This window comes from Astatotilapia calliptera, chromosome 3 (assembly GCF_964374335.1).
Source record: "Astatotilapia calliptera chromosome 3, fAstCal68.1, whole genome shotgun sequence".
In the NCBI taxonomy this organism is placed as follows: domain Eukaryota; kingdom Metazoa; phylum Chordata; class Actinopteri; order Cichliformes; family Cichlidae; genus Astatotilapia; species Astatotilapia calliptera.
The window spans coordinates 82,328,210-82,354,806 of NC_137424.1; the positions used below are offsets into that span (position 1 = coordinate 82,328,210).

Sequence of the window (26,597 nt, forward strand, 5' to 3'; positions counted from 1 at the left end):
TAGAATATCATTAAATTTACATAAATAGACTGATTTCACATCTCAAATGTAAAATAACATAAAATCACTGTAATGTAATAAAACATAATTTTCTTGTTTTTTAAATGTATCATGTATATAACAGTGTAACTTACATACTGTACCACCGTGCCGCCCCACGGCAGCACTGTTGCCGCACAGAGAAAAGGTCCTGAGTTCAATTCCACCAACAGGCCGGGGTCTCTCTGTGTGGAGTTTGCATGCACATAGCTGACTGGGGAGAGAGAAAGGGAACACAGAAAGCAGACATGGTAGATTAACAAACACAAAGACAATGGAGACATGAAACATGGAATACAGCAGAGGCACAGTAACAGAAAGCGAGGGACTAGAAACTACCAAAGCACAACCAAGAGAAGCAGAACCACGAGTCACAATAAATCAAACAGTATTAATTAACCAAAGCACAAACACTGGGTCACCTGAGAACCATGACATTACTCTGATGATGCAGCCTGTCAGTGTCATACTGTGTTGTACTCCGGTTGTTGGGTGTGTGTCTGTGATGTGAGGTTGCTGTGGCCTGCTGCTGCTGCCTGAGTTAAAGTGTTTAAACACAGTGCTGGGTCATGTTCTGTGCATGAAGACAGCAGCAGCTTATTTTAAGCACAGCACAGAGCTGAGCTGATCTTATCTGCAGTCTGACGTCTGCTTTAAATGGTGTGAAAACAGCTTGTTCACACCTAAAGTGACAAACTGTACAAGACAAAACCTCTGCTGTTTTATCATCTGCACAACAAATGTAATCTCTGTGAAAGACACGTGGTCATCATGATCATCTCATTATAATCATATAATTAAACATTCTTCATTAACTGTCTTATTATGAGGAAGTTGTTTAAAGCTGCAGATGAATCATGTTGAAGTCGTCTCCTCGTTTTTATTCTCCTGGTGATCAGAGAGAGGATCTGAAACTGCTGCAGTCTGCACTCTTTAAATTCAGGACCACAAACACCTTTAACAGTTCAAACAGCAACAGAAGCAAAGATGATGATTACTCACTATATCGTGTATTTGTGACCAAAGCATCATGCTGTTGTTTTATATTCCTGCTGTGTAACATCATTAATGTTACTGAGCTGCAGAGCAGTGAGGACACGAGCATCATTACTCTCCAGAGAAATCTGATTTTCAGGATGGCCTCTTGTCTTTCTGCCTCTTCCTCATGGGCTCACTCCAATAACTAAATTCATCAAACATCCTACTATCGCTGAACGACTGCTCATAGAGGGTCATATGATTGTTGGGTTTGCTCTGGTAGGGTCTTTAATGAGCAGAGCCATAGTCAGCCTGTGCTCTCTGAGCTGCTGCTTTCACACACTGAGCTGTGATGGACTGAGAAGGACAGCTGGGACACTTCATGAAGGACCTTTGTGAGCCGGACACACAGCAGCACGCTGACGTGAGAACAGGAAGTGATGAAAGCGGGTATCTCTCCGTAGCTCAGAGCCCATGTGCTCAGTCTACATCCAGACACCATGAAGCCAGCAGCCACCCCTCTGCTCCTCCTCCTCGGTGAGTCCCTCACTCATTTATTTCCAGCAGAGACTCTGACAGCAGCTCACAGTCTGTATATTATAACATAATATAATATAGGTTATACAAGGTTGCACTGCCAAATATCAGCTATTCCACTAATTAGGAGTTTGTACAGCTTGAGACAGTTTGTGCTGTCAGAACAAACCGTACATTGATTTTAATTACAAGTGCATAAACAGTATATTTGGTTTGGTTTGTTACAACGATGTGTCATATTACTTTTAGAAGTAACTGTGTTACTGGCCTGATCTGAACCTGAGTGATAGTCTGTTATTGGATTACTATGTGCAGAATCAGTTTGTCCATAACAAACACCATGTCCATAAGTGCACATGGGACCAGGACACCATTCGTCTCAAATGCACAGCCATAATTTTGTAATGGTGTCATCAGATGTGCAGCTGTATGTCTTCAACATTCAAGTGAAGACAGGAGCTGAGCTGTCAACTGCTGACCACTGGGTGGTGAGTTGGATCAGGTGGTGGGGGAGGATGTTGAGCAGGCCTGGTGCACCTCGCCTCTGTCAGTGCGCCCCAGGGCAGCTGTGGCTACAATGTAGCTGCCATCGCCAGTGTGTGAATGTGTGTGTGGATGGGTGGGTGACTGGATGGATGACTGAATGTAGTGTGAAGCGCTTTGGGGTCCTTGGGGACTAGAAAAGCGCTGTACAAATGCAGGACATTCACCTAACCAGATAGTGAGGGTGTGCTGAAATGCCTAGCAAAGGCCACATTCCATGACATCTTCAACTCCCACCTCCAGCAGAACCACATCATCATCATTTCAAACGAGGCTGAGAACACTGAGTTTGAAAGGGCCATGTTCTGCACCTTAGCTGTTAGGTATACTTCATGGGGCTGCAGCTGGAGAGTTAGTAAAGTAAAAAGATAACAAAAGATGGCTCTTTACTGTCATTGGACGTTCATACTTGAAACTGGAAACTGTCCCACGTCGACACAGTATCTTTAAAGTGGATTTTTGTTTAAGTGCAAGAAAGGTATGAGCAAAAAAGGAATGACTTAATAAATAAATAAAGGAATGAATATTTATTGCACATTATTATTGCCCCCCAAAAACTGCCCTGTTGTAAAAGGTGTCCTGGGTGTGTACAGTCCCGTAGGATGCTGCATGCCCTCAGCGACAGTGAGTGCTGTACAGGTCCTTCAGGGAGGGAAGAGGATGTCCAATGATTTTTTGGCTCATATTGATGACCCTCTGAAGTGCCTCTTTGTGTGTCGTGGTGCTGCCTGAGAACCATACAGAGATAGAGTATGTCAGCACACTTTCAGTGGAGCAACGGTAGTAGACGATTAGCAGCTATTTCTTCAGTCTGTGTTTTCAAATCAGTCCTGCAGCTGTTGTGGGGGGCTGGGTGTGGGGGGCTTTCCTCCTAATGGGAGGTATGGGAGTATATGCAGGGATCAGCAGCATGGACATTTGGTCTGACAAAACTAGATGTGGTAGAGGGGTTGCTCTGTAGCTTTTAATATACTGTTCAAATCTGGGCACAGCGACAGGATGGGAGTTCTGCTGACTGGTTATTGTCTTGTGAGTGAGGGTGTTAAACGCAGAGGAATAATTTCCCTACGGGGACTAACACATACACATTATTATTACAATAAACTCATCACGTGTGTAGCTGGGTCTGCATTTCACAGTCCAATATTCCAAATCCAGGGAACAGTGGCTGTCTACAGTGAGTATTTACATCAGCTGTCATTGATGTAGATGCAAAAAAACCCTCTTTTGTTCTTACTGGAGTGGCCATTCCTGTTGTGATAGTGGACCATGCTTGTTTCTTTAGCCGTGCCAGGGGCCCTGCCCTGCAGCCTCATTTTTGCCTCCTTTGTTTACGTTGCCTGTTGGGTTTGCCCCTGGCAAGAACCATCCACGGAGACCCTGGAGTTCTTATTATAGCCTATTACTGGGGGCGAGGTTGCTGAAGTAGTTCTACAACTCTTTGGTGGCCAGGCCCCTAAGGTGGATGAGGTTCACCCTGAGTTTCTTAAGGGCCAACTGGCTCTTTGTATGATCACGTGCACGAGGGAGATGTCTGAGACAAGTGCCGTTCCTGCAGCTCGAACCCCACTCACTCTCAGTTAGCTCCCCCGTAGCACTGCTCTTTATTGTGGTTAGATGAGTATACATAGGTTCATTAACATATGACATCTTATACAGGCATACATGTGAACAAAGAGTACCAGTATATGTGTGTGTGTGTGTGTGTGTGTGTGTGTGTGTGTGTGTGTGTGTGTGTGTGTGTGTGTGTGTGTGTGTGTGTGTGTGTACGTGTGCGTGTGTTTGTATGTCAAGATGTGAGCCTGTGAACGACTCCCCAAAGCTGTTGCTAGGAGCCCAGCGGTCCACCTAAACAAAGGGCTCTTATACTTAAACAGATACAGAGTAGGTGTCCTCCTACACCATAAATCAGAAAGAGAATGTACGACCTCTCTCATTACCTTAGGATGTGCGTGTATGCAAGAACACTCTGGAAGGCACAGAGTCTTTGCAGACTACTAAGGATCAGACCTCTATCATTATACAATTGATTATACACCTCTGTGTTCATGTCTTGTCAAAACCCAACAGGCTGACTCGCCCGCTGGCCACTTTGCCTGCAGGACTTTGATTTCACAATACACTCGCTCAGATCTCTTGGACCTGCTCGCAGTGTGATGTTCGCACCCTCAACATCTCTGCCCCTGCGCATTCAACGCTTTCTATACACCGTTATATGTTTGCCACAAAACCAACCAATCACAGACTTGGATGCAAAAATTTCTGATTGGCTGTTGTGGTCTCCAATCAGCTCGCCAGCAACTTAGCCAAACCCAGGCAAATATCCCAGAATGCATTTCGTCCAAAAGTGGCCGAGGAAGTTTGAAATATTAATCTTTCTGGATCACAAAATAAACTTTTAAGATATTTTCAGGCGAGAATGTAGCTGTGTGAACTTCTGGCACATTGTTTTAGAACCCCCGCGGCCTTTCGCTACTCGGGTTAAACATGATATATAAGTCACTTAGATAACTTCTAAATGTTAATATTTGGTTTATTTTAGTGTTTTATTTGTTCCTAAGTAAATTGGTTTGGCTGAGATTAAAGTTCAGCGCCATAACTGGACCGTTTTTTTTTTATACTGAAGTCTTACTTTGAGCAACATCACAGACACGCTGGATCTCCTGCAATATGCCTAAAGGCCCAATAGGTCCACGTCAGACACCATTGCTGCTGCCCTTGACTATTCACTCTCCCACTTGGACAATAATTACTCCTACATCAGGGTACTCTTTGTTGACTATAGCTCCACCTTCAACACAGTCATCCCTCACAAACTCATCTACAAACTGTCTACACTCGGCCTGCACCCCACACTCTGTGACTGGCTACAGAACATTTTAACTGGCAGGCCTCAGTCTGTCAGGATCGCCAACAAGACTTCAGCCAGCATTAGTACCAACACTGGAGTTCCACATGTTTGCTTCCTCAGCCCCATCCTCTACACCCTGTAGACCCACAACTGTGCCACCTCCAACAAAGACAACATCATACTGAAGTTCACAGATGACACTGCAGTGATCAGTTGCATCACTGGTGGGGACGAAGCAGCTTATAGGAGAGAGGTGGCCGGTCTGGTGTCATGGTGTGAGGACAACAATCTCACCCTCAACACTGATAAAAAAAAAGGAGATGATAGTGGACATGAGGAAGAAGAAGAGGCCTCACCAGCCCCTGTTTATCCGGGAGAGTGAAGTGGAGAGGGTGAGCAGCTTTAGGTACCTGGGCGTCTACATCTCTGAGGCCCTCACCTGGACACCAAACACCACACAGCTGGTCAAGAAGGCTCAGCAGCTGCTGTATTTCCTGAGGAGGCTGAGGAAATGTGGTATGTTGGCCAAGATCCTCACCAGGTTCTACAGCTGCCATGTGGAGAGCACCCTGACCAGCTGCATCACTGCATGGTACAGCAGCACTACTGCTATGGACCGCAAACGCCTGCAGAGAGTGAAAACAACTGCAGAGAACCAGGACCCCGCTGCCCTCTCTGCAGAGCATGTACCATCACAGAGTCCAGAGGAGAGCTGTCTCTGTCCTCAAAGACCCCACACACCCCCAACACGGGCTGTTCACCCTTCTGCCCTCAGGACGAAGGTTCAGAAGTGTCAAATCCAGAACATCCAGACTCAACAACTCCTTCTTCCCACTGCTATCAGACTCCTGGACAGCCGACCTACCTCAACTGCAATTTGCACATCAAGACACTTTGCACACTAAATTCATTTTGCACATTAAGCTTCTTGTACATCCATTTACACTGACAACTGCATACCTCACTTGTCTTCATTTACTTATTTTTGTAGTTATTTTATTATCTTTCACTATTTTTTATGCTTTTTTTTTTACCATATTTATCCTAATATCTTGTCTTCAAGATTCAAGATTCTCTATTTGTCACGTGCATGGTTATACAGGTATAACGCACAGTGAAATGTGACCTGATACGCTCCTCGACTGTGCAAAGAAAAAAGAGAGAGACAGAACGTTATATACAGTGAATGAATATATAGAAAGAGCACATTTTGTGCAGCAAGTGGGTGAGTTATGTACATTATATAAATAGAAATAAAATAATCTAGAAAGTTACAGCTTTTTGGTCTGGACCTGAATGTGGGCAGCCCATGTCAGGTCTGAGGAGATGTGGACACCAAGATACTTGAAGGACTGCACCCTCTCCACTGGAGCTCCATTGATGATAATGGGCTTGTAGTCTCTGTGCTGACCCCTTCTGAAGTCCACCACCAGCTCCTTGGTCTTGCTGACGTTCAGCTGGAGGTGGTTGTCCTGGCACCACGATGCCAGATTCTTCACTTCATCCATGTAGGCCGCCTCATCGTTGTTGGAGATGGCACCCAACACCACTGTGTCGTCAGCAAACTTCACAATGGTGTTGGAGCCATGGGTGGCCACACAGTCTGAAGTGTAGAGGGAGTAGAGCAGTGGCGAGAGGACACATCCCTGAGGTGCTCCTGTGTTGATGGTGATGCAGTTAGAGACGCATCTACCCACCCTCACCACCTGAGTTCTGCCAGTGAGGAAGTCCATCACCCATGCACACAGACGGCTGTTGAGTCCCAGATCCCTGAGCTTTGTGAACAGTCTACCGGGCACTATTGTGTTGAACGCTGAACTGTAATCAACAAACAGCAATCTCCCATAGTTACCCTGTTGCCCTCTTATTTTTACCCTTATTTATCTTGTTCTGTCAACCCTACCTAACTTGGCATTTGTGTGTGGACAGCAAAGGAAGAATTTCATTGCACAGAGAAATAAATAAAACAAAACCCAAACACATAGCAAACCTAAACAAAAGACATAACAGAATAAACAAGAACATAGAATAATATAAAGAAACCCAAAACCCTGAGTCGTCAGACTCAGGACCATGACTGTCTAGCTTTGCTCCCCTGTCTCGTTAGGCCTAATATGTCCCAGCTGTGTCTCCCTCCTGTGTTCTATTCCTTGATGACTTCCTCCGTGTATTTTAGCCCTGTGTTTCTTTGTGTCTGTGTCGCGTGGTGGCTGTAGCTCAGGTGGCAGAGCAGGTCAGCCACTAATCAGAAGGTCAGTGGTTTGATCCCAGGCTGCCTCCTGGCCGCATGCCAAATATCCTTGGGCAAGATACTAACCCCATGTTTGCCTACTAGTGGTGGTCAGAGGGCCCAGTGGCGCCTGTGTCCAGCAGCCTCACCTCTGTCAGTGCGCCCCAGGGCAGCTGTGGCTACAACATAGCTTGCCATCGCCAGTGTGTGAATGCGTGGGTGAATGACTGAATGTAGTGTAAAGCGGTTTGGGGCCCTTAGGGACTGAGTAAAGCGCTATACAAATGCGGCGTATTTACAAAATACCTCAGATTGTGCCTGTGTGTTTTGGTTCCCAGGGTCATTATTCATTGTTCAGTTCAGTTCATGTTTTGCTCCTTTGCCAGCAATAAAGCTCAGGTTTTGAGTTGTATTCAGTCTCTGAGTGCTGCGTTTGGATCCTCATCTCCACCTACCCGCACACAGAGCCTTGACAACGTGAAAGACAGGGGTTTTTTTCCCACAATCAAAAGCCCTGACCAGTGATGGATGGCAAGCCACCCGATTCATTGTGGTATGACCAATGAATCTGTAAATGGACTTGAGCTATATGCCTGTTGGTACATGGCCTATTACAAGTCAACAGAACTGAACTAAACTGGTCTAAACCTTGTCCCACTTCCTGTTGGGACCAAACTGGTCATTTTGTATTATTATTATTATTATTATGATGTTGTTGTTGTTGTTGTTTAGAATATATATGTTTTTTGTATATCTGTCTATATATTCCACATCACCATAACATACATAATATATGTGGTGTATTCATAATTGTCCCTGGTACATTTGTTGTATGGGCCGTATGTGTTTATTGTTCGATTGTGTAATGTACGCACTGGCAATGCATTCTGGGAGGAATAATAAAGTAGGAAAAGAGTTGGTCTTATGGGACACAGTTGTCCCGCGTACTTATTCAGATTCAGAGTAAGAATCACACAATTTATATATTTTTGAGCTCTATTTCCATTGTTTGTGTTTTATTCACACTCGGGCTCCGTAGTCAAAGCTATTTCTGATTAGCTTATTACCCATCAAGCTGCAGTCAGGCGCCCTAGCCCTTTATAACGTTACAGTATGAAGCACACAGGGTGAGGAACAAAGGATGACGTGTATGAAGTGAGATTAATTTCAGCTTGGTCATGTGACGTTCAGCAGAGATGGAGGAGCTCTGCTTACTAAGCTGACTAATGTTTGAAGGAAATTAAATCATGTGGTGCTGCTGTCAGGAACTTTACAGAGCAGCAGACGGTATCTTCTCCTTTTTCACTTTGAGAAACATAACTGCTCTTTATTGCTACTGGCTGCCATAAACTACTCATGTTTAATCAAACAGAGTCATAAAGGCCACTCTCAGTGGGAGTGGGTGGAGTCAGGTGTATAAACAAAGCTGAACTGAATAGTGCAGAATGTACTGAGGTAAATCCACAAAGAGCAGAAACCTGATAACCAGCAGAGGTCAGCTGATCACAGCCTGTGTCATTGATATGTGTTACAGGTGTGTGTGTGTGTGTGTGTGTGTGTGTGTGTGTGTGTGTGTGTGTGTGTGTGTGTGTGTGTGTGTTATAATGATGTGATGTGTTGCAGGTGTGTGTGTGCTGCTGCTGTCTGCACCGACTGTTTCTGCAGGTGAGTTGATGAAAGTTAAACAATCAGTGAGACTCAAACAAGAACACAAATACACTTACTGTGTGTGTGTGTCTGTGTGTGTCTGTGTGTGTCTGTGTCTGTGTCTCTGTGTGTGTGTCTGTGTGTGTGTGTCTGTGTGTGTCTGTGTGTGTGTGTGTGTGTGTGTGTGTGTGTGTGTGTGTGCGTGCGTGCGTGTGTGTGTGTGTGTGTGTGCGTGCGTGCGTGTGTGTGTGTGTGTGTGTGTCCTCCAGTGTCTCTGTCTGTCTGTCCAAACCTTCAGCAGGTCTTCAGTGGATCTCCTTCAGTGGATCTGAGTTGTGTTGATGATGGACAGACAGTTGATGGATGGACAGTGAAGAGGAGCAGAGGAGGACCCACTGAGGACTGTAGAGGCTTTGGGAGGCTTCTTGGTTCCTACTGTGTTGTGGATCTTTCTGCTCCCAGTGAAACCTTGTGGTGTGAGGACTCCTCTGGACACCAGAGTGACAACGTCTCCCTCAGTGTCCAATCAGACACTACAGGTGAGATGTTCCAGCTGTGTCTCTGTCTCTGTGTGACTCTGCTCTCATTAACTCTGTTTGTCTCTGATGGTCAGATAAAGCTGTCATCCTGGAGGTCCCTGCACTTCCTGTGAGGACAGGAAGTGATGTCATTCTGCGCTGCAGACAGAGGAATGGTGACACGGTCGCAGCTTATTTCTCCATTAAAGGGCATGAAGCTGAAAATAAACGTAAACGAGAGCACATCATCACTAAGATCACGCAGTCTGATGAAGGTCTCTACTCATGTTCTACTGATGATGGTGCAAAGTCTCCTCAGAGCTTTCTGAGGGTCAGAGGTCAGAACACTGACATCACTTCCTGTTTAAAACCTGATGTAACATTGTGACCTGATAATAAACTGACTGAACCATCTTCATCATCTCTCCTGCAGATCCTCCCAAAATCATCCATCCTTCTCCTCCTCACTGTCCTCCTCCTCCAAGCACCTCCACAAACTTTGCTCCTCCAGCAAAAACTCCTCTTACTTGTCCTCCCTCTCCTCCTCTCCCAGCATCCACCTGTCCTCCTCCTCCCTCTTTCCTGGTCCCAGTTGTAGCAGGTCTGGTTTCTGGGCTTCTCCTGGTTCTAGTTCTGTGTTTGGTTCTGTTCCTCTGCTGGAAATTTAACGGTATGAAAGTTCTCACTCACCTGATATGAACAGTTGTAATCTGATTGCTACAGTAATTACCCATAGGGAGTTTAGACTCGCTGATCACTGATTCACAGTCTGAATGGGTAAGAAGCTGTTAGTGATTGTGAAGGTGTGGTACCTGATTGACCTGAGGCGCTGTATATAAAGAACATAAAAATAAATGTGCAGAAACTTGTTAAACTGGTGATGTGTGGCAGAGTGGCAGAATACCTGAACAGCAGTGAATGTCTGAGTGTGCTTAGTACTACTGCTGTTTGTTTCTAAGGTGAGAGCTTCACATTAAAGCTGTAAAACTTTAAACTGGATCCTAAGAATCTTTAGCTATGCCCAGATTTAGGGGTATCATCTTTCAGAGGCCGCATTTGTAAGCAGTGTGACGAAGGCTGCCCAAATTTGAGGGCTGCTCCAAATGCGCCCAACAAATGGGTCCTCCTTTTCCCCAGATTTGAAGGATGGGTTGGGTGTGTCCTTCGTGGCCCACCATATCCCAGAATTCATAGCGCGGCCCAAACAATTCCAGTTTCCAACAATGGCGGCAGCTACTCAGTTTTAATATTACTCTTATTACTCATTCTGGGTCACAAAATAAACTTTTAACATATTTTCAGACGAGAACGTATGTTAAATATCTGCTTGGTTTGTCAGCTCGATAGCCAGCCAGGGTGACAACAGGGGACTCCTGGCACATCATTTTCATTAGACATTAGAGGCCTTTAACAAATGTCAGACCATCCTGCTCTCCCCACAGACGTCTGAGCAATTCCTTTGCAGATGACTAGTTATCTGTTTTACAACATTTTATGAACAGTTTTGCAGGCTTGCTACGGTGGTGCTGTCGGAGTGGTTTGATTAATGCCGATGTGTGCTCTGGGTAATGTAGGAGGTTTGAGAGCAGACCTGTGGTGTTATGGAGGTCACAACTGTGAAGAACCTGCAGACAAGAGTCTGAGATGGATCATCTGCCTCTGCTGTGAGTCTCCTTCATGTTACTTTCAATCTTCTCTTTAAACGTTTCTCCAAAATTATTACCTCTGTATCCCAAAAGGTTGATTCTGTTCATCTGGATGTAGCGTTTTCAGTGGGAGAAACGTTTCATCACTCATGGTCTCTGATCATTGATCAAAGACCACTGATCAATGGACATGAGTACCATTCACAGAGAGTTGGGGAATAGCTGCAATCACAGCATTGTAAGATGGTGAAAGATGTACCCCTTCCTTGATTCAGAGATGGTTTCATCTCTGAAACGGCGAGGCCATTATGGTTTCACATAAATGGCCTCGTTGACTCCGCCCTCAAACCAGCGTTCCTCCCTGTCCAGGATGTTACATCCTCATCCTTGGAAGAGTGTCCACTGGCCTGTTGGTGTAAATAGACTGCAGAGTCCTGGCCTGACGAGGTAGCTCTTCAGTGTTGTGCCATCCTGTTACCCAGAGGTTGTTTGGTTTCCCCGATGTATTCAATTCAATTCAATTCAGTTTTATTTATATAGCACCGAATCTCAACAACAGTCACCTCAAGGAGCTTTATATTGTAAGGTACAGTAGATCCTACAATAATAGATACAGAGAAAAACCCAACAATCATATCAGAATCAGAATCAGAATACTTTATTGATCCCTGGGGGAAATTATTTTTTGTTACAGTGCTCCATTATAAACCAACATTAAGACAAGACAGACAATACGCTAACTAAGAATAGTACAATATATACATATATATACATACATACATACTATGGAACGCCAGGACTGCCATAATGAATTAATTAAATACACCATTAAATAATTAATTAAATGTGGCAATAATTAATTAAAATTGGAATTAATTAATTAAATAAATAGTTATGATATATGTAATTAATTAATTATTGACACATTTAATTAATTATTTATGTATTTCACGTTTTAATTAATTATTGACACATTTAATTAATTAATTATTGACATATTTAATTAATTATTTATGTATTTCACATTTTAATTAATTATTGACACATTTAATTAATTATTGACACATTTAATTAATTATTTAATGCTATATTTATTTATTTCATTTTGGCAGTCCTGACGCCTGGCTCTCATCATGAAATAATTTTATCTGTCAGCCTCACCCATCAAACTCAGGGGGCGGGGTTAACGCTGATCGAGTCAAAACCATTGCTTTGGCCTGGTGGCCATTGTTTCTAGCACACAACAACCGGCATGTGGAAGCTAACAGAACTGAGCTTTGAAAAACCCTGTTTGTGTGTCACCAAATACCGTTTTAATATTTTTTTAGCCGAGAATGTAGCGGTTTAATCTTCATGTGTCTGGTCGGTTTGTCAAGATACAGCCTCTTTGCAAAAGTGCTTCGATGATTTCGGAGATGTCTGCCCAGTCTCACGGCAAAGCGTGGGATAGACCCGCTCGCCTCGCAAGCAATCCCACCGACAAAGCGCAGGCCCCGGTACACAGCTGTAGTAACCCCCGCTGACTTCTTTTACTGAGGTTATATTTATCGGTGTTTTATTTCCTGATGTTCTTATGTGTCCTACGTGTTTCAGTCGCCAATTCTGAATTATAACTAACATTAAAAACATGTTTAAGGAGGAGAGAGAGCAAATAAATCTGTTTAACATCTGATCTTTGGGTTTTTGTTCAGTAATCAGCGTGACCTGTGTATAAACACATAAAAGAGATAACGTTGGTGTTTCCGTCATGTAGTAACTGCTGGCTTTAACTGTACAAAGGTTGTTCCACACTATGAAACACATACAGACTTCATGATGTTCGGCTAATATTTTTATTGTGAATATTAATCATGCTGACCTCGCTCTGTACACCACGCAGCGAGGTCAGCATATCCACGATATCCTCAGCTCCATGAGTTAACACAAAGTTTCCCAGCTGACTATCTAACTGCCAACTATTCCAGAGACGTGAAAATATACAGCATAAAGAAAAGTGTAAGAGACTCAGCAGCAGATTAGAATAACAGTTTGTGGCGTGAATAAGACACGGCGGGACCACGAAGCAACGTTCAGAGTCATCTTTATTTACATCTCACCACACCACAACACCCCCAAACCCCTCAGTCCGTGTTTTTAACTAGGCGGGCGTGATTAAGGATGCCGTGCAGGTGCGTCCGCCCTCCCTGCACGGCACCGCAGACCACGCCCCACCACATACCCCCATCGCCCGATTGAGGCCGGGGAGCCATCCGGCCGAACCTACTCCCCCACCGCCAGTGGGAGAGGGAGTCAGCCCGGACAGCTGGCACCCCCAGGCCCCGGCCAAGCGACGGGGAGGTGCGAGTTCAGGCGGCCGCCCGCGAATCCAGCGGCGCAGGCAAAGCTGGTTCGGAAGTCGGACACGTGACAGGTGCACCCGGCGCGGCCGGCACAAGCGTGAGCCCCAGCTCACAGGTGGCTGGGCAGAGGTGTGGCGTGTACAGGCCTCTGGTGGTGGTGAGGCCGTTCTGGCGAGCACGGCGATCTCAAGCGTGGCGCCCGCCTCGCTCGCCAGTTCCACTCGAGCAAGCTCCCCTGGCACTGGGACCTCCAGCTCCTTGCGCGGCCCCTCCGTCACCGCTGTCGCTCCCTGCTGGAGCAGCCCATAGCGCGACTCCTCCGTCACTACTGCTCCCTCCGCCGCCACTCCCGGCTCGAGCAGCCCCTCGTGCAGCTCCTCTTTCTCCAACCGGCGCAGACCCTCGCGCACCTCGTCTGCCGCCTCCGGTTGGAGCGGCTCATCCACCACTCCCGGCAGGAGCAGCCCTTCACCTGGCTGTTCCCCCTCCTCCGGCAGGCGCAGATCCCCGCGCGCCTCGTCTGCCACCTCCGGCTGCTGAGGTGCCTCACGCGGCTCCTCCACCGCTTCACTGTCCTCGGGACACACCTGTGGGGGTGGCGCCCAGGCCCAGAGCAGCGCCGCCAGCTCCCCAATCCTTTCCAGGTGCCGCTCGGACTGGTCCTGCAGCTCTTCCTGCTGGCGACGCACCTCCGCCGCCTGCTCCCGCTGGGCGGCCGCCATTTCGGCCACCCTCTGGGCCAGCTCCTCCATTCCCTGGCTCCGATATGGACCCGCCGTGCTGCCTCCTGGGTTTCGGCACCAATGTGGCGTGAATAAGACACGGCGGGACCACGGAGCAACGTTCAGAGTCATCTTTATTTACATCTCACCACACCACAACACCCCCAAACCCCTCAGTCCCCGTGTTTTTAACTAGGCGGGCGTGATTAAGGATGCCGTGCAGGTGCGTCCGCCCTCCCTGCACGGCACCGCAGACCACGCCCCACCACACAGTTATACATTTAATAAATCACCAAATGAATCCAAGAAACGAGCAAACCTGTTCCGACAATTTGAATTTGTATTCCCTCAGCTGCAGACTCGCTGCTGTTTAAATGTTTGAAAAGGAAGATTAGATATAAACAAACGTCAAACATAGACTCAGTCTGCCTTCACATTTGATATGAGGCCAGCACGTATAGTGGCCTCAGCAGGCTATTACTGAAATACACGTGCTATATCATAAACTATGATATAAACAGGGAGGTCCTATTAACATGTTTAGTTTTAAAGGACACCTTCCTGCCTTTAGTCTCATTCATGAGCAGTATTCGTTTTCTTCTAACATCCAGAAGTCTGCACAATGTGTTTCATAGTTTGTAACAAGCCTTTGACAGGTAAACATAACATGACCGAAAAAGCAAAAAAAAAAAAAAAAAGAGAGAGAGAGAGAGAGTGTTGACATAAGAAGAGAAAATGCTCTCAATTATGGAGACAGGCAAATGGTTCATTTATGTTTGATGTGTGTTTATTCCTCCCTAAATATCGTCGGTGAAGTTTGCCATGCACGTCAGATTTTCCTGCGCATTTTTATACCTCTGCCAACAGAGAGAGAAAAAATCACATTCTAACAGACAGCTGGTGCTTAGAATACAGTTGAATAACTATTAAAAAACAGATGATATTTAGATGATAGTTCAGTCTAACACATGTGAACCATTAAACGTCTGTGAAACTATGCAGTTATGAAACGTAACTTTAACCTCAGCCAAACCGATTTGCTCAGTTGTAAATAAAACAGCGAAGTAAACGTGACCCGACAGACAGAACCTGAGTGAATGAAGTCCAGCGTTTAACCACTGAGAGCTAAAACTCAGCTGAGGTTTGAAAGCTGTGTGCCGGTGATTGGACATCAGCCGCTGATGAAGCTGTTCGCCTATAAAGTGCTCTGTAAGGAAACGAGCTCCAGCAGCTCTGCGCTCGGGGAAAATACTATATTTACTTATCTTGTGCAGTTAAACTGTGACTATCACCAGGTAACTAGGCGTGTTTCTTGAATTAGCAGCAGGTGTTAAACAGCTGACAGATGAGGAGGAGGATGCATGCAGGTAAACTGAGGGTCTGTTGAGCTGATCGCTGGTTTCATGAGAAAAATGTCAGCTCGTTCTTTATGTTACAGAAGCACAGAGACACAAGACCAGGCGGAAAGAGACGATCGTTCGGTGAAAATGAGAATCTGCGAATGCAACATGTGGAACACGGAGAGTGGAATATGTAAACAAACCGGTTAATGTACCCCCTCGGTGCGCTCTGCATGCTAACTGTTAGCAGAGCTAGTGAAATCTCTGAAAACATCTGAGCACTTTTGCAAACATGTTCTATGTTGACAACCTGACCAGACATACGGCGCGACATTCGCGGCTAAAACACTGTTAAAAGTGTAGCTGGTGACAGAAAAACGACCTGTGATTTGATCTGCATTCTGGGATACCTGGCTGCCCCAAGTCTACACAAGCAATCGATTATCTAGGATCGACCTGTTTTGACTTACTTTGCACGGCAACCAATCAAATGTTAGAGAAGCTGCATGGGCAGCGTTAACCCCGCCCCCTGAGTTTGATGGGTGAGGCTGACAGATAAAATTATTTCATGACGAGAGCCAGGCGTCAGGACTGCCAAAATGAAATAAATAAATATATCATTAAATAATTAATTAAATGTGTCAATAATTAATTAAAATGTGAAATACATAATTAATTAATTAAATGTGTCAATAATTAATTAAAATGTGAAATACATAAATAATTAATTAAATGTGTCAATAATTAATTAATTACATGTGTCATAACTATTTATTTAATTAATTAATTCCAATTTTAATTAATTATTGCCACATTTAATTAATTATTTAATGGTGTATTTAATTAATTCATTATGGCAGTCCTGGCGTTCCATAACATACATAAGTCACTCATAAATAAATAGCTGGAAAAGAAACACGTGTAGTTGTAGCAGCAAACAGTGTGTTAAGTGGATGCGTTGTACAGGGAGCCACAGGCAGGAATGATTTCCTGTGTCGTTCAGTGGTGCATCATGGGTAATCTCAGTCTCTCACTGAACGTGCTCCTGTGGCTGACCAACATGTCATGGAGTGGGTGGGAGGTGTTATCCAACATTGTCTTTATCTTGGACAGCATCCGCCTCTCCGACACCACCTTGAGGGAGTCCAGCTCCATCCCCACAACATTGCTGGCCTTACGGATCAGTTTATTAAGTCTGTTGGCATCTGCGACCCTCAGCCTGCTCCCCCAGCATGCAACAGCATAGAGGATCGCACTTGTAGCCCAGCTAGAAAAAAAGAGCAGTGGAAAGTAGTTTTTCGTGTATAATGTAAACAATTTAGTCAATCCTTTTTTTTTCTTTTATGTTTAAAGGAATATGTGGACAAATAAGATCATCTGTTGTCATTTAACTTGGCCAATCAGCAATGAGCTCCCAGTGACCCTTGCTGTTGACCTTGATCACATGATTTCCTGTGTTGCCATTTTGTTCCGGGTCATACAATGCCATGTGCCAGAGAAACTAATGTTCACGAAGTCGAATCGCTAGGAGTTAAAAGCAAGTCTGCTGCAGTTGTTTTTGGTTGTTCAGAGTTTCACCCTGTCAACGGTGAGTACGAAAAGTGGGGAAAACCTAATTTGTTAAGGATAAAAGGGCAGACTTAACGGGACGGCGAGTCCGCTAGCCGCTAAGCTAACTGCTAGCGCTCACGCTAGCAGAATTTGACTGTGTTCTGTGTGTGAAATGGCTAGTGACTGCAATCATATTACGTTTAAGAAAAAAACCCAAAAGAAATGGTGCTAATCAGTTTTATGTGTAACAAGTGGGAAAAGCAGAGGCGGTGGTGTATGTTTCATGATCAACAACAGCTGGTGTGATTATGCGAACGTGCACCCGGTCAAATCCTTCTGCTCACCGGACCTGGAGTACCTGATGATTAAGTGCCGGCCATTCTGGCTACCGAGGGAATTTACAGCAGTGATTATTACGGCTGTTTACATTCCCCCACAAGCCGACACTGACCGAGCACTCAGGGAACTGTACAGCGCGATCAGCAGTGAGGAAACCGCACACCCAGAGGCAGCGTTTATCACGACCGGGGACTTTAATAAGGGAAACCTAAAGAAAGTCTCACCCAAACTCCATCAACACATACATTTTAACACTCGTGGAGACCGGCTACTTGACCACTGCTACACCTCTTTCCGGGATGCGTACAAAGCCCTCCCCTGCGCCCCATTCGGCCAATCAGATCACCGCTCCATCCTGCTCCTGCCCGCCTACAGGCAGAAGCTGAAACAGGAAGCTCCAACCCGGAGGGCGGTGCACTGTTGGACGGACCAATCGGAGTCTGCGCTGCGGGACTGTTTTGATCATGCGGACTGGGAAATGTTTCACGTGGCTGCTAAAGACATTGATGAGTACACAGACTCAGTCTGTGGATTTATCAGGAAATGCGTGGAAGATGTCGTCCCATCCAGAACAGTTAAATCCTTCCCAAATCAAAAACCCTGGATTAACGGAGATGTTCGCGCGGCACTGGCGGCACGGAGCACCGCCTTTGCCTCCGCGAACACATCGGACTACAAACACGCACATTACCAACTCCGGAAGATGATCAAAGCAGCCAAACGTGAGTACAGGGACAGGGTGGAACAACAGTTTGACAACCCTCGGAGTATGTGGCAGGGACTAAACACGATCGCAGACTTTAGAGGGAAAACCAGCACACCGCAGACCACGGCCTCTCTGTGTGAGGATCTAAACGTATTCTACGCTAGATTCGACACAGCGAACACCATGAGACCGGACAGTGTGCGCACCGCGGATGACGTCAGTGCGCACACTGTGTCTGAGGAGGATGTGCGGAAGTGCTTCAGGAAGGTGAACGCACGCAAAGCTACTGGTCCGGACGGGATTCCCGGCTGCGTCCTCAAGTCATGCGCGGCTCAGCTGGCTGGAGTGTTCACGCACATCTTCAACCTTTCCCTCTCTCTGTCTGTAGTCCCAGCCTGCTTCAAAATGGCCACCATCGTCCCTGTACCCAAATCCTCCACCATCTCCTCATTGAACGACTGGCGACCTGTAGCCCTGACCCCCATCGTGAGCAAATGCTTCGAGAAACTGGTCAGGGACTTCATCTGCTCTGCACTACCCGACTCACTGGACCCTCTACAGTTTGCATACCGCCACAACAGGTCCACTGATGATGCCATAGCCCTGACACTACACACTGCCCTGTCACACCTGGAGAAGAGAGACACGTATGTGAGGATGCTGTTTGTAGATTACAGCTCAGCATTCAATACCATCGTTCCCTCGAAGCTGGACAGGAAACTGCAGGATCTAGGACTGAGTAGCTCCCTCTGCAGCTGGATCCTTAGCTTCCTGTCTGACAGACGCCAAGTGGTCAGACTGGGCAGCATCACCTCATCCCCCATCACACTGAACACTGGTGCTCCACAGGGGTGTGTACTGAGCCCTCTCCTGTACTCACTCTACACCTACGACTGCACAGCCACTAACAGCTCCAACATCATTGTGAAGTTTGCGGACGACACTACAGTGGTGGGTCTTATCACCAACGGTGATGAGACGGCTTACAGGGAGGAGGTCAGCGCCCTGACCCACTGGTGTCAAGACAACCATCTCACCCTCAACGTCGCAAAGACAAAGGAGTTGATAGTGGACTTCCGGAGGTGCAGAGAAGTACACACCCCCATCACCATCAACGGCGCTGCTGTGGAGAGAGTGAGCAGCTTCCGGTTCCTTGGAGTACATCTGGCTGAGGATCTTACGTGGTCAGTACTAGGGATGGGTATCGTTTAGGTTTTATCCGATACCGGTGCCAAATCGGTACTTTTGAAACGGTGCCGGTGCTCAAACGGTGCTCAAACCGGTGCTTAAAGAATGGAGAACACAAAATTGGTCCAAAAACCTCTCATATTCAGCGGGTTTTTGTAAAAAGATAACAATGTTAGCCTTTTCTGCAGCTATGGGGCATATATGGTATCACTCTTAGCTGGAAGCAGTGCTTAAACAATGGAAAGAATACAAACTTTGTCCAAAAACCTCTCATGTTTAGCTGTTTCCCTCTTTTTCTTTGGTCATTTTAGCCTTTTTGGCCAGGGTGAAGGGAGTATCTGCCATCAAACAAGAAGACAGCTGCATGTACCTATGATGATGTTTGCTAGTTCACCTTACATGCATTAATGTAATAACATGGTTAGCCTACTCAACGTAAATTACACACAACATTAAGCTACTCACGCAGAGAAAAACGGCTGCTGCTGCCATCAAATACGGCGCATTTCTCGTCTTTTAAAAAAAAACCGCTCTGCGTCGCCAGGTGTTTCATTGGATTTGAGGTGTTACCTCCTTTGACAGTATCACAGTATCAGCTTAAAGCGCTTGTTGCAGGCTGCTGAGTTTGCATATTTTGCTGTGAAGTACAGCCAGACTTTTGACCGCTTCGCCTTGGGCATTTTTAATCTGTAGCTCTGCATAAAAGAACATACGTACCTGGACCCGCCTACTATCCTCGGAAACGTAAAATGATTGGCTAGAAGTGTATCACAGCTCAGGAAAAAAAAGCACCGAAATAAAGCACCGAAATGTGCGCTGCTTTTCGGTCTGGTTACTACCGTTTATGTCAGAACCGGTGCCATCACGGCACCGGACACCGGTACCCATCCCTAGTCAGTACACACAAACAAAACAGTGAAGAAGGCGCAGCAGCGCCTCTTCTTTCTCAGGAGACTGAAAAGATTCGGCATGAGCCCCCGCATCCTCAGGACCTTCTATCACTGTGCCATTGAGAGCATCCTCACTGGATGCATCACCACCTGGTATGGCAACAGCACCGCCTACAACTGCAAAGCTCTCCAGCGAGTAGTGCGGTGCTCTGAACGGATAATTGGAGGTGAGCTTCCCTCCCTCCAAGACATCTACAGGAAGCGCTGCCTGAGGAAAGCGGGGAGGATCATCAAGGACTCCAGTCACCCCAGCCATAAACTGTTCAGACTGCTTCCATCAGGAAGGAGGTTCTGCAGCATCCGATCCCGTACCAGCAGACTGAGAGACAGCTTCTTCCACCAGGCCATCAGACTGCTGAACACGTCATAGACACCTCAGCTTCACTACTGGAACTTCAACATTATGCACTCCATACTGTACAGTAATGCCACTGTTTTGCACATGTCTCAACTCTGTATATTTTATATATTTATTATTGTTTACTCTATTTAATTTGTAAAATATGTGTACACACACACACACACACAGGAAAATATTTAGTATACACATCCAGGAATGCATATACTATTATATATTGTACATATATTTATTAGTTTCAGATGTAGCCATTCTTGTATTTTGCTTGTTTACATTATTGTATTTTGCACACCTCTGTTGCTTGTGAAGCTCGCACACAAGAATTTTACTCACATGTGCTGTACCAATGTACCTGCACATGTGATGTGACAATAAAAGTGATTTGATTTGATTTGATTTGATTTGAAGTTAATCCAATTGTACGCCGATTCTCAGATTTTCAGTTGTGTTCTTTGAGTTGGTTATAATGCACAAGTCTGGTGAGCTACTGTGAGTTGCTGACTGCAGCTACAGTGTTAACTATAGAAGCTGTGTTTTTTTTTTGAGAACATTGTCAGCCGTCAGGTTGATAAAATTATAGCTCATCTAAGAGGATATGATGCTGCAGTGATATAATTTTGTTGTACAACAGAACTAGCTGAATTAAGATATAGAGTTACACTAATACTTATTGTTAATTTTGAATGTTTTAAGTAAGTGTGGCTGTTTCACAACGGTGAATGTGACTATATGGACCTGTGACCTGTTTATAGGTCAGGTTTTTTTTTGTTATCTGGTAAAAGGATGACTCGACAGACGGACCCAGTCTGAAGCAAGCCCATCGAGGAGAAGTGATTCCACAGTTCCAGTTAACTGGATGGCAAGCCAACCCAAAATTGAATAGGATTTGCCGCGGTTTTATCGAAGCCAAAGTTTCATTCCCATTGAAGCTTCAGATACCTGCAGGACTACGAACTTTCTTCCTTCATCGGAGTGTGGTAGGACAAACATTAAACAAACTGAACGGGCCCCAACGATCCATCAGTTATCAGACATTATCCACTCATATAATTGACTCAGAGAAAGCTGTATGCGCGCACTTTTATTTAGTTTGTTATTTTGGGGGAAATATTTTGTATTTTATTTTATTGTTTTTCATTACATTGTTGCAGCTGCTGTGTGTCAAATATAACAAATTTGTGAACAGTCTATTGTGGTGTGGTCTCTCCTTATTGGTGTTTATACCTTGGGCTCCTGCCGATCATAGATCTTCTGATACTGGCTAGTGGGAGTTCGGTCATTCTTAATAATAATTCATAAGTTGGGTTACACACTGGCCACCACAGACTCATAGAAAATCCTCAGCATTTTCTGGCAGATGTTGAAGGACCTCAGTCGCCTCAAAAAATAGAGACGACTCTGGCCCTTCCTGTAAAGTGCTGTGGTGTTTTTAGCCCAGTCCAGTTTATTGTCAATGTGTACTCCAAGGTATTTATAGTCCTCCACAATGTCAACACTGACCCCCTGGATTGAAACAGGGGTCAAGTGTTTCCTGGTCTTCCTGAAGTCCACGATCAGTTCCTTGGTCTTTGCCACGTTGAGCTGCAGATGATTCTGCTCACACCACGTGACAAAGGAGTCGACCACAGCCCGGTACTCTGTCTCATCATCCCTGCTGATGCATCCAACCACCGCAGAGTCATCAGAAAACTTCTGAAGATGGCAGGTCTCTGTGCAGTGGCTGAAGTCTGTGGTGTAGAGGGTGAAGAGGAAGGGGGAGAGGACAGTCCCCTGTGGTGCCCCTGTGTTGCTGATCACCTTGTCAGACACACACTGTGGGAGACGTACATATTGTGGTCTTCCTGTCAGGTAATCAACAATCCAGGACACCAGAGAAGCATCCACCTGCATCGCTGCTAACTTATCACCCAGGAGGGTCGGCCTGATGGTGTTGAAAGCACTGGAAAAGTCAAAAAACATGACCCTCACAGTGCTCGCCGGCTGGTCCAGATGGGTGTAGACACGATTGAGCAGGTAGATGATGGCGTCCTCAGTTCCGAGACGAGGCTGATAAGCGAACTGAAGGGGATCCAGATGTGGTCTTACTATGGGTCGCAGCTGGTCCAGGATGAGCCTTTCCAGGGTCTTCATGATGTGGGAGGTCAGTGCCACGGGCCTGTAATCCTGGGGGCCACTGGGACGAGGCGTCTTTGGTACAGGGACGAGGCATGATGTCTTCCACATCACCGGGACCCTCTGCAGACTCAGACTCAGCATAAACAGTTTATGAAAGACTCCACACAGCTGGGGGGCACAGGCCTTGAGGACAAGGGGACTCACTCCGTCTGGTCCAGCAGACTTGCCTGAGTGAAGTCTCCTCATTTGCATCTCAACCTGGTATTGAGTGAAGGTGATGGGTGGGGGAGGGGTATCAGGAATCTCACAGGAGGCAACATGTGAAGAGAGAGGCTGGCACAGTGGTGTGGCTCTGGATTCCAGGCTGACTGCAGGTGAGGTTGTGGGGGTGGGAGCAGACACTGTGGTGTCGAATCTATTGAAAAACAGATTCAACTCGTCGGCTCTATTCTCACCTCCCTCAGCTCCCCTGCTGTTGGTTGGCCTGAATCCAGTGATGGTCAGTGATGACCCCCTATGAGCAAGCACTTTGGCGACAGTGGGAATGAAAAACTCCCTTTTAACAGGAAGAAACCTTCAGCAGAACCAGGCTCAGGGAGGGGCGGGGCCATCTGCTGCGATTGGTTGGGGTGAGAGAAGGAAAACAGGATAAAGACAATGTATAAATCCTGGCAATCCTCCTGCACTTAACAGCGTACACTATATTACTCTGTTTGTGTCGGGGGACCCGATCCTTTGGGTGGACCAGTTTTTGGCTTCTAAATACTAGAGATGGCACGATACCACTTTTTTATGTCCAATACTGATACCGATATCATCAGTGTTGGGAAGGTTACTTTTAAAATGTATTCCATTGCAGATTACAGAATACATGCCCCAAAATGTATTCTGTAACGTATTCCATTACGTTACTCAATGAGAGTAACGCATTCTGAATACTTTGGATTACTTAATATATTATCATGCTGTTTACAACTACACTGTTAAAAAACACATCCTAAAACAACGGTAATATTCCGGCAGCTGGGGCGCCAAAATGTGACCGTAAAATAACACAAAATAACTGTCCCATAAAAATACGGTTATTGTCAGTAATGAAAAGAGTTTGTTGAGCTAATTTGACATGGGATTCTGCCTTTTCCAAGTGCTTTTAGACATTAAATTAGGAACATTTTTACGTGATCAAACAATGAAATTACCTATAAACAAGGTCACTGAATGTGGAAATATGAATCATAATACGTAAATGTACAGAAATATACATTTAACAGTTGGTTTAAATAACAATTGATTGCATGCCCTGGGACAGAGGCAAGGCTGCCATATCGCACCATCGGACCCTTTGGGGAGAGAAAATTTTAGACCTACTGTATGCTAACGTCAAGGATGCATACAGCTCCTCCTCCCTTCCCCCACTTGGTAGGTCAGATCATAACCTGATTCACCTCACCCCCCGCTATGTGCCAATTGTGAGGAGGGAACCTGTGACCACCAGGACTGTTAGGAGGTGGTCAGAGGAGGCCTTAGCAGAACTACAGGGCTGTTTCGAGGTGACCGACTGGGAAACACTCTGTGAGCCTCACGCCGAGGACATCAATGGGCTTACTGAGTGTATCACAGGCTACATAACTTTCTGCACCGACTCCATCCTTAACCAAGATGGCGCCGCGTATGGATGCCCTGGTGCTTCAGTGCGCTACTTTTGTTTTGTTTTTGTGCATTTCTTCTGTGTCTGGGCACTCCTCTGGATACTCTTACACCAGAGAAGAGCTCCTTAACTACAGGACTACAACGCCTGTGGATTTATTTCCAATATTTGTCGCATCTGCGGCAGATTTACTGCAGACTCTGATCAGGAAAGTGAGACGTCGAAAGAGAGGTAAGCGGGCCGGCGTACTCGTGCGTTTGAGGAGACGCGGACTGAGAACGGCCCTTCCGGGGATCTTCCTTTCCAATGTACGCTCACTCGGGAATAAGATAGACGAACTGGCCCTGATGAGAAGCATGAACAGAGACTTTGCCTCCTCCTGTGTCTTATGTTTTACGGAGTCGTGGCTCAGTGAGGACATCCCGGACTGCACGCTCAAGCTGGAGGGCTTTCATCTGCTGCACGCGGACCGGCAGGCCGCTCTCTCCGGTAAAACCAAAGGTGGAGGTGTCTGCTTCTACATCAATAGTGGCTGGTGCACAGATGTAACAGTGATTGCTCAGCACTGCTCTCCCTCTCTGGAATACATTTTTATTGATTGCAAACCGTTTTATTCTCCGCGGGAGTTTGCTTCATTCATCCTGGCCGCTGTTTACATCCCGCCAGACGCGGATGCGCAGGCAGCTCAGTGCGCACTCGCGGAGCAGACACTGCACATGGAGCGGACATTCCCGGACTCTCTCATCATTGCTCTTGGGGACTTTAACAAAGCCAATCTGAGCCATGAGCTTCCGAAATACAAGCAGTATATTAAATGCCCGACCAGAGAGGAGAGGACATTAGACCACTGCTACAGCACGATCAGCCGGGCCTATCGCGCGGTGCCGCGCGCTTCACTCGGACTTTCTGATCACGTCATGATCCACCTGATCCCCGCGTACAGACAGAGGCTGAAGCTCTCCAAACCTGTCGTGAGGACTAAAAAACTGTGGAGCAACGAGGCTGTGGAGGAGCTTCGCACGTGTTTGGAGACCACAGACTGGGACACAATGAAGGCTGCTTCTAACAGCTTGGATGAGTTTACAGACACTGTCACCTCCTATATCCACTTCTGTGAGGACAGCATTGTGCCATCACGCACCAGGGTGAGTTATAACAATGACAAACCCTGGTTTACTCCTAAACTCAAAAAGCTGTGGCTGGAAAAGAGAAAGGCGTTCAGAAGCGGAGACAGGGACTGCTACAGAGAGGCCAAGTACAGGTTCACTAAAGAAGTGGACATTGCTAAACATCAGCACTCTGAGAAGATGCAGCAGCAGATCTCAGAGAATGACTCGGCCTCTGTGTGGAAAGGTTTTAGGAATATCACAAACTACAAGCCTAAAACCCCCCACTCCACTGATGACTTGCTCTTAGCCAACACCCTTAACGACTTCTACTGCCGTTTTGACGAGCCATCAGGCAGCCTTCACACCTCCAACGGCCCCAACAATAGAGGCACTTTGGACACTCATTCCCCCACCTCTCCCCCCTCCATAGAGCCATCACCACCTTCAAACTGTTTACCTGCAACACCCGCCTCCTCACCCCACACAAAAGAGGATTTCACACCACCTCCTCCCACCACAACTCTTCATATTCATGAAGCAGATGTGAGGAAGCAGTTTAAGAGTCTGAATGCTCGAAAAGCTCCCGGCCCAGACGGTGTGTCTCCTGCCACCCTCAGACACTGTGCAAACGAGCTGGCCCCAGTGTTTTCTGGCATCTTCAACTCCTCACTGCAGGCATGTCATGTGCCTGCCTGCTTCAAGTCCTCTACCATAATCCCTGTCCCCAAGAAACCTAGGATCACTGGACTAAATGACTACAGACCCGTGGCTCTGACATCTGTGGTCATGAAGTCATTTGAGCGCCTGGTTCTCTCCTATCTAGTGTGGTTCCCCAGCTGTTCTAGTGTGGTTCCCCAGCTGTTCTAGTGTGGTTCCCCAGCTGCACCAAGGCCGATCAGCAAGCACTCCAGCGGGTGGTGAAAGAAGCTGGCAGAATTATTGGAACAAGTCTGCCAGAGATCAGTAATATCTTCCCCACTCGCTGTCTGAGGAGGGTGCACAGTATCCTGCGGGACCAACATCACCCTGCGCGCCACCTTTTCCATCTGCTGCCCTCAGGGAGAAGGTACAGGTCTATACAGGCCAGAACATCCAGACTGGCCAACAGCCTGTATCCACAGGCTGTGAGGCTCCTGAACTCTCTGCCCCCCTCTCACGGACAATAACCATATCCAACTTCTTAATAGCAATGAACTGGTCTGCATTGGTGCATCATATCTTTATTCTCTTCCCCCTCCTGCCC

The 26,597-nt window shown here is 46.3% G+C and overlaps 1 protein-coding gene across 1 annotated transcript in view; it reads left to right on the forward strand.

The window, feature by feature from the left end:
* The first annotated feature begins 1,505 nt into the window (after window positions 1-1,505).
* Window positions 1,506-26,597, forward strand: part of LOC145425983 (uncharacterized) — a 35,049-nt gene continuing 9,957 nt past the window's right edge. The window contains exons 1-6 of the mRNA XM_080299503.1: window positions 1,506-1,554; window positions 8,802-8,843; window positions 9,095-9,364; window positions 9,439-9,681; window positions 9,777-10,013; window positions 10,918-11,007. Of these exons, the coding sequence (XP_080155629.1) occupies window positions 1,518-1,554; window positions 8,802-8,843; window positions 9,095-9,364; window positions 9,439-9,681; window positions 9,777-10,013; window positions 10,918-11,007 (919 nt within the window). The 5' untranslated portion in view covers window positions 1,506-1,517. The remainder of the gene's footprint in view (window positions 1,555-8,801; window positions 8,844-9,094; window positions 9,365-9,438; window positions 9,682-9,776; window positions 10,014-10,917; window positions 11,008-26,597) is intronic.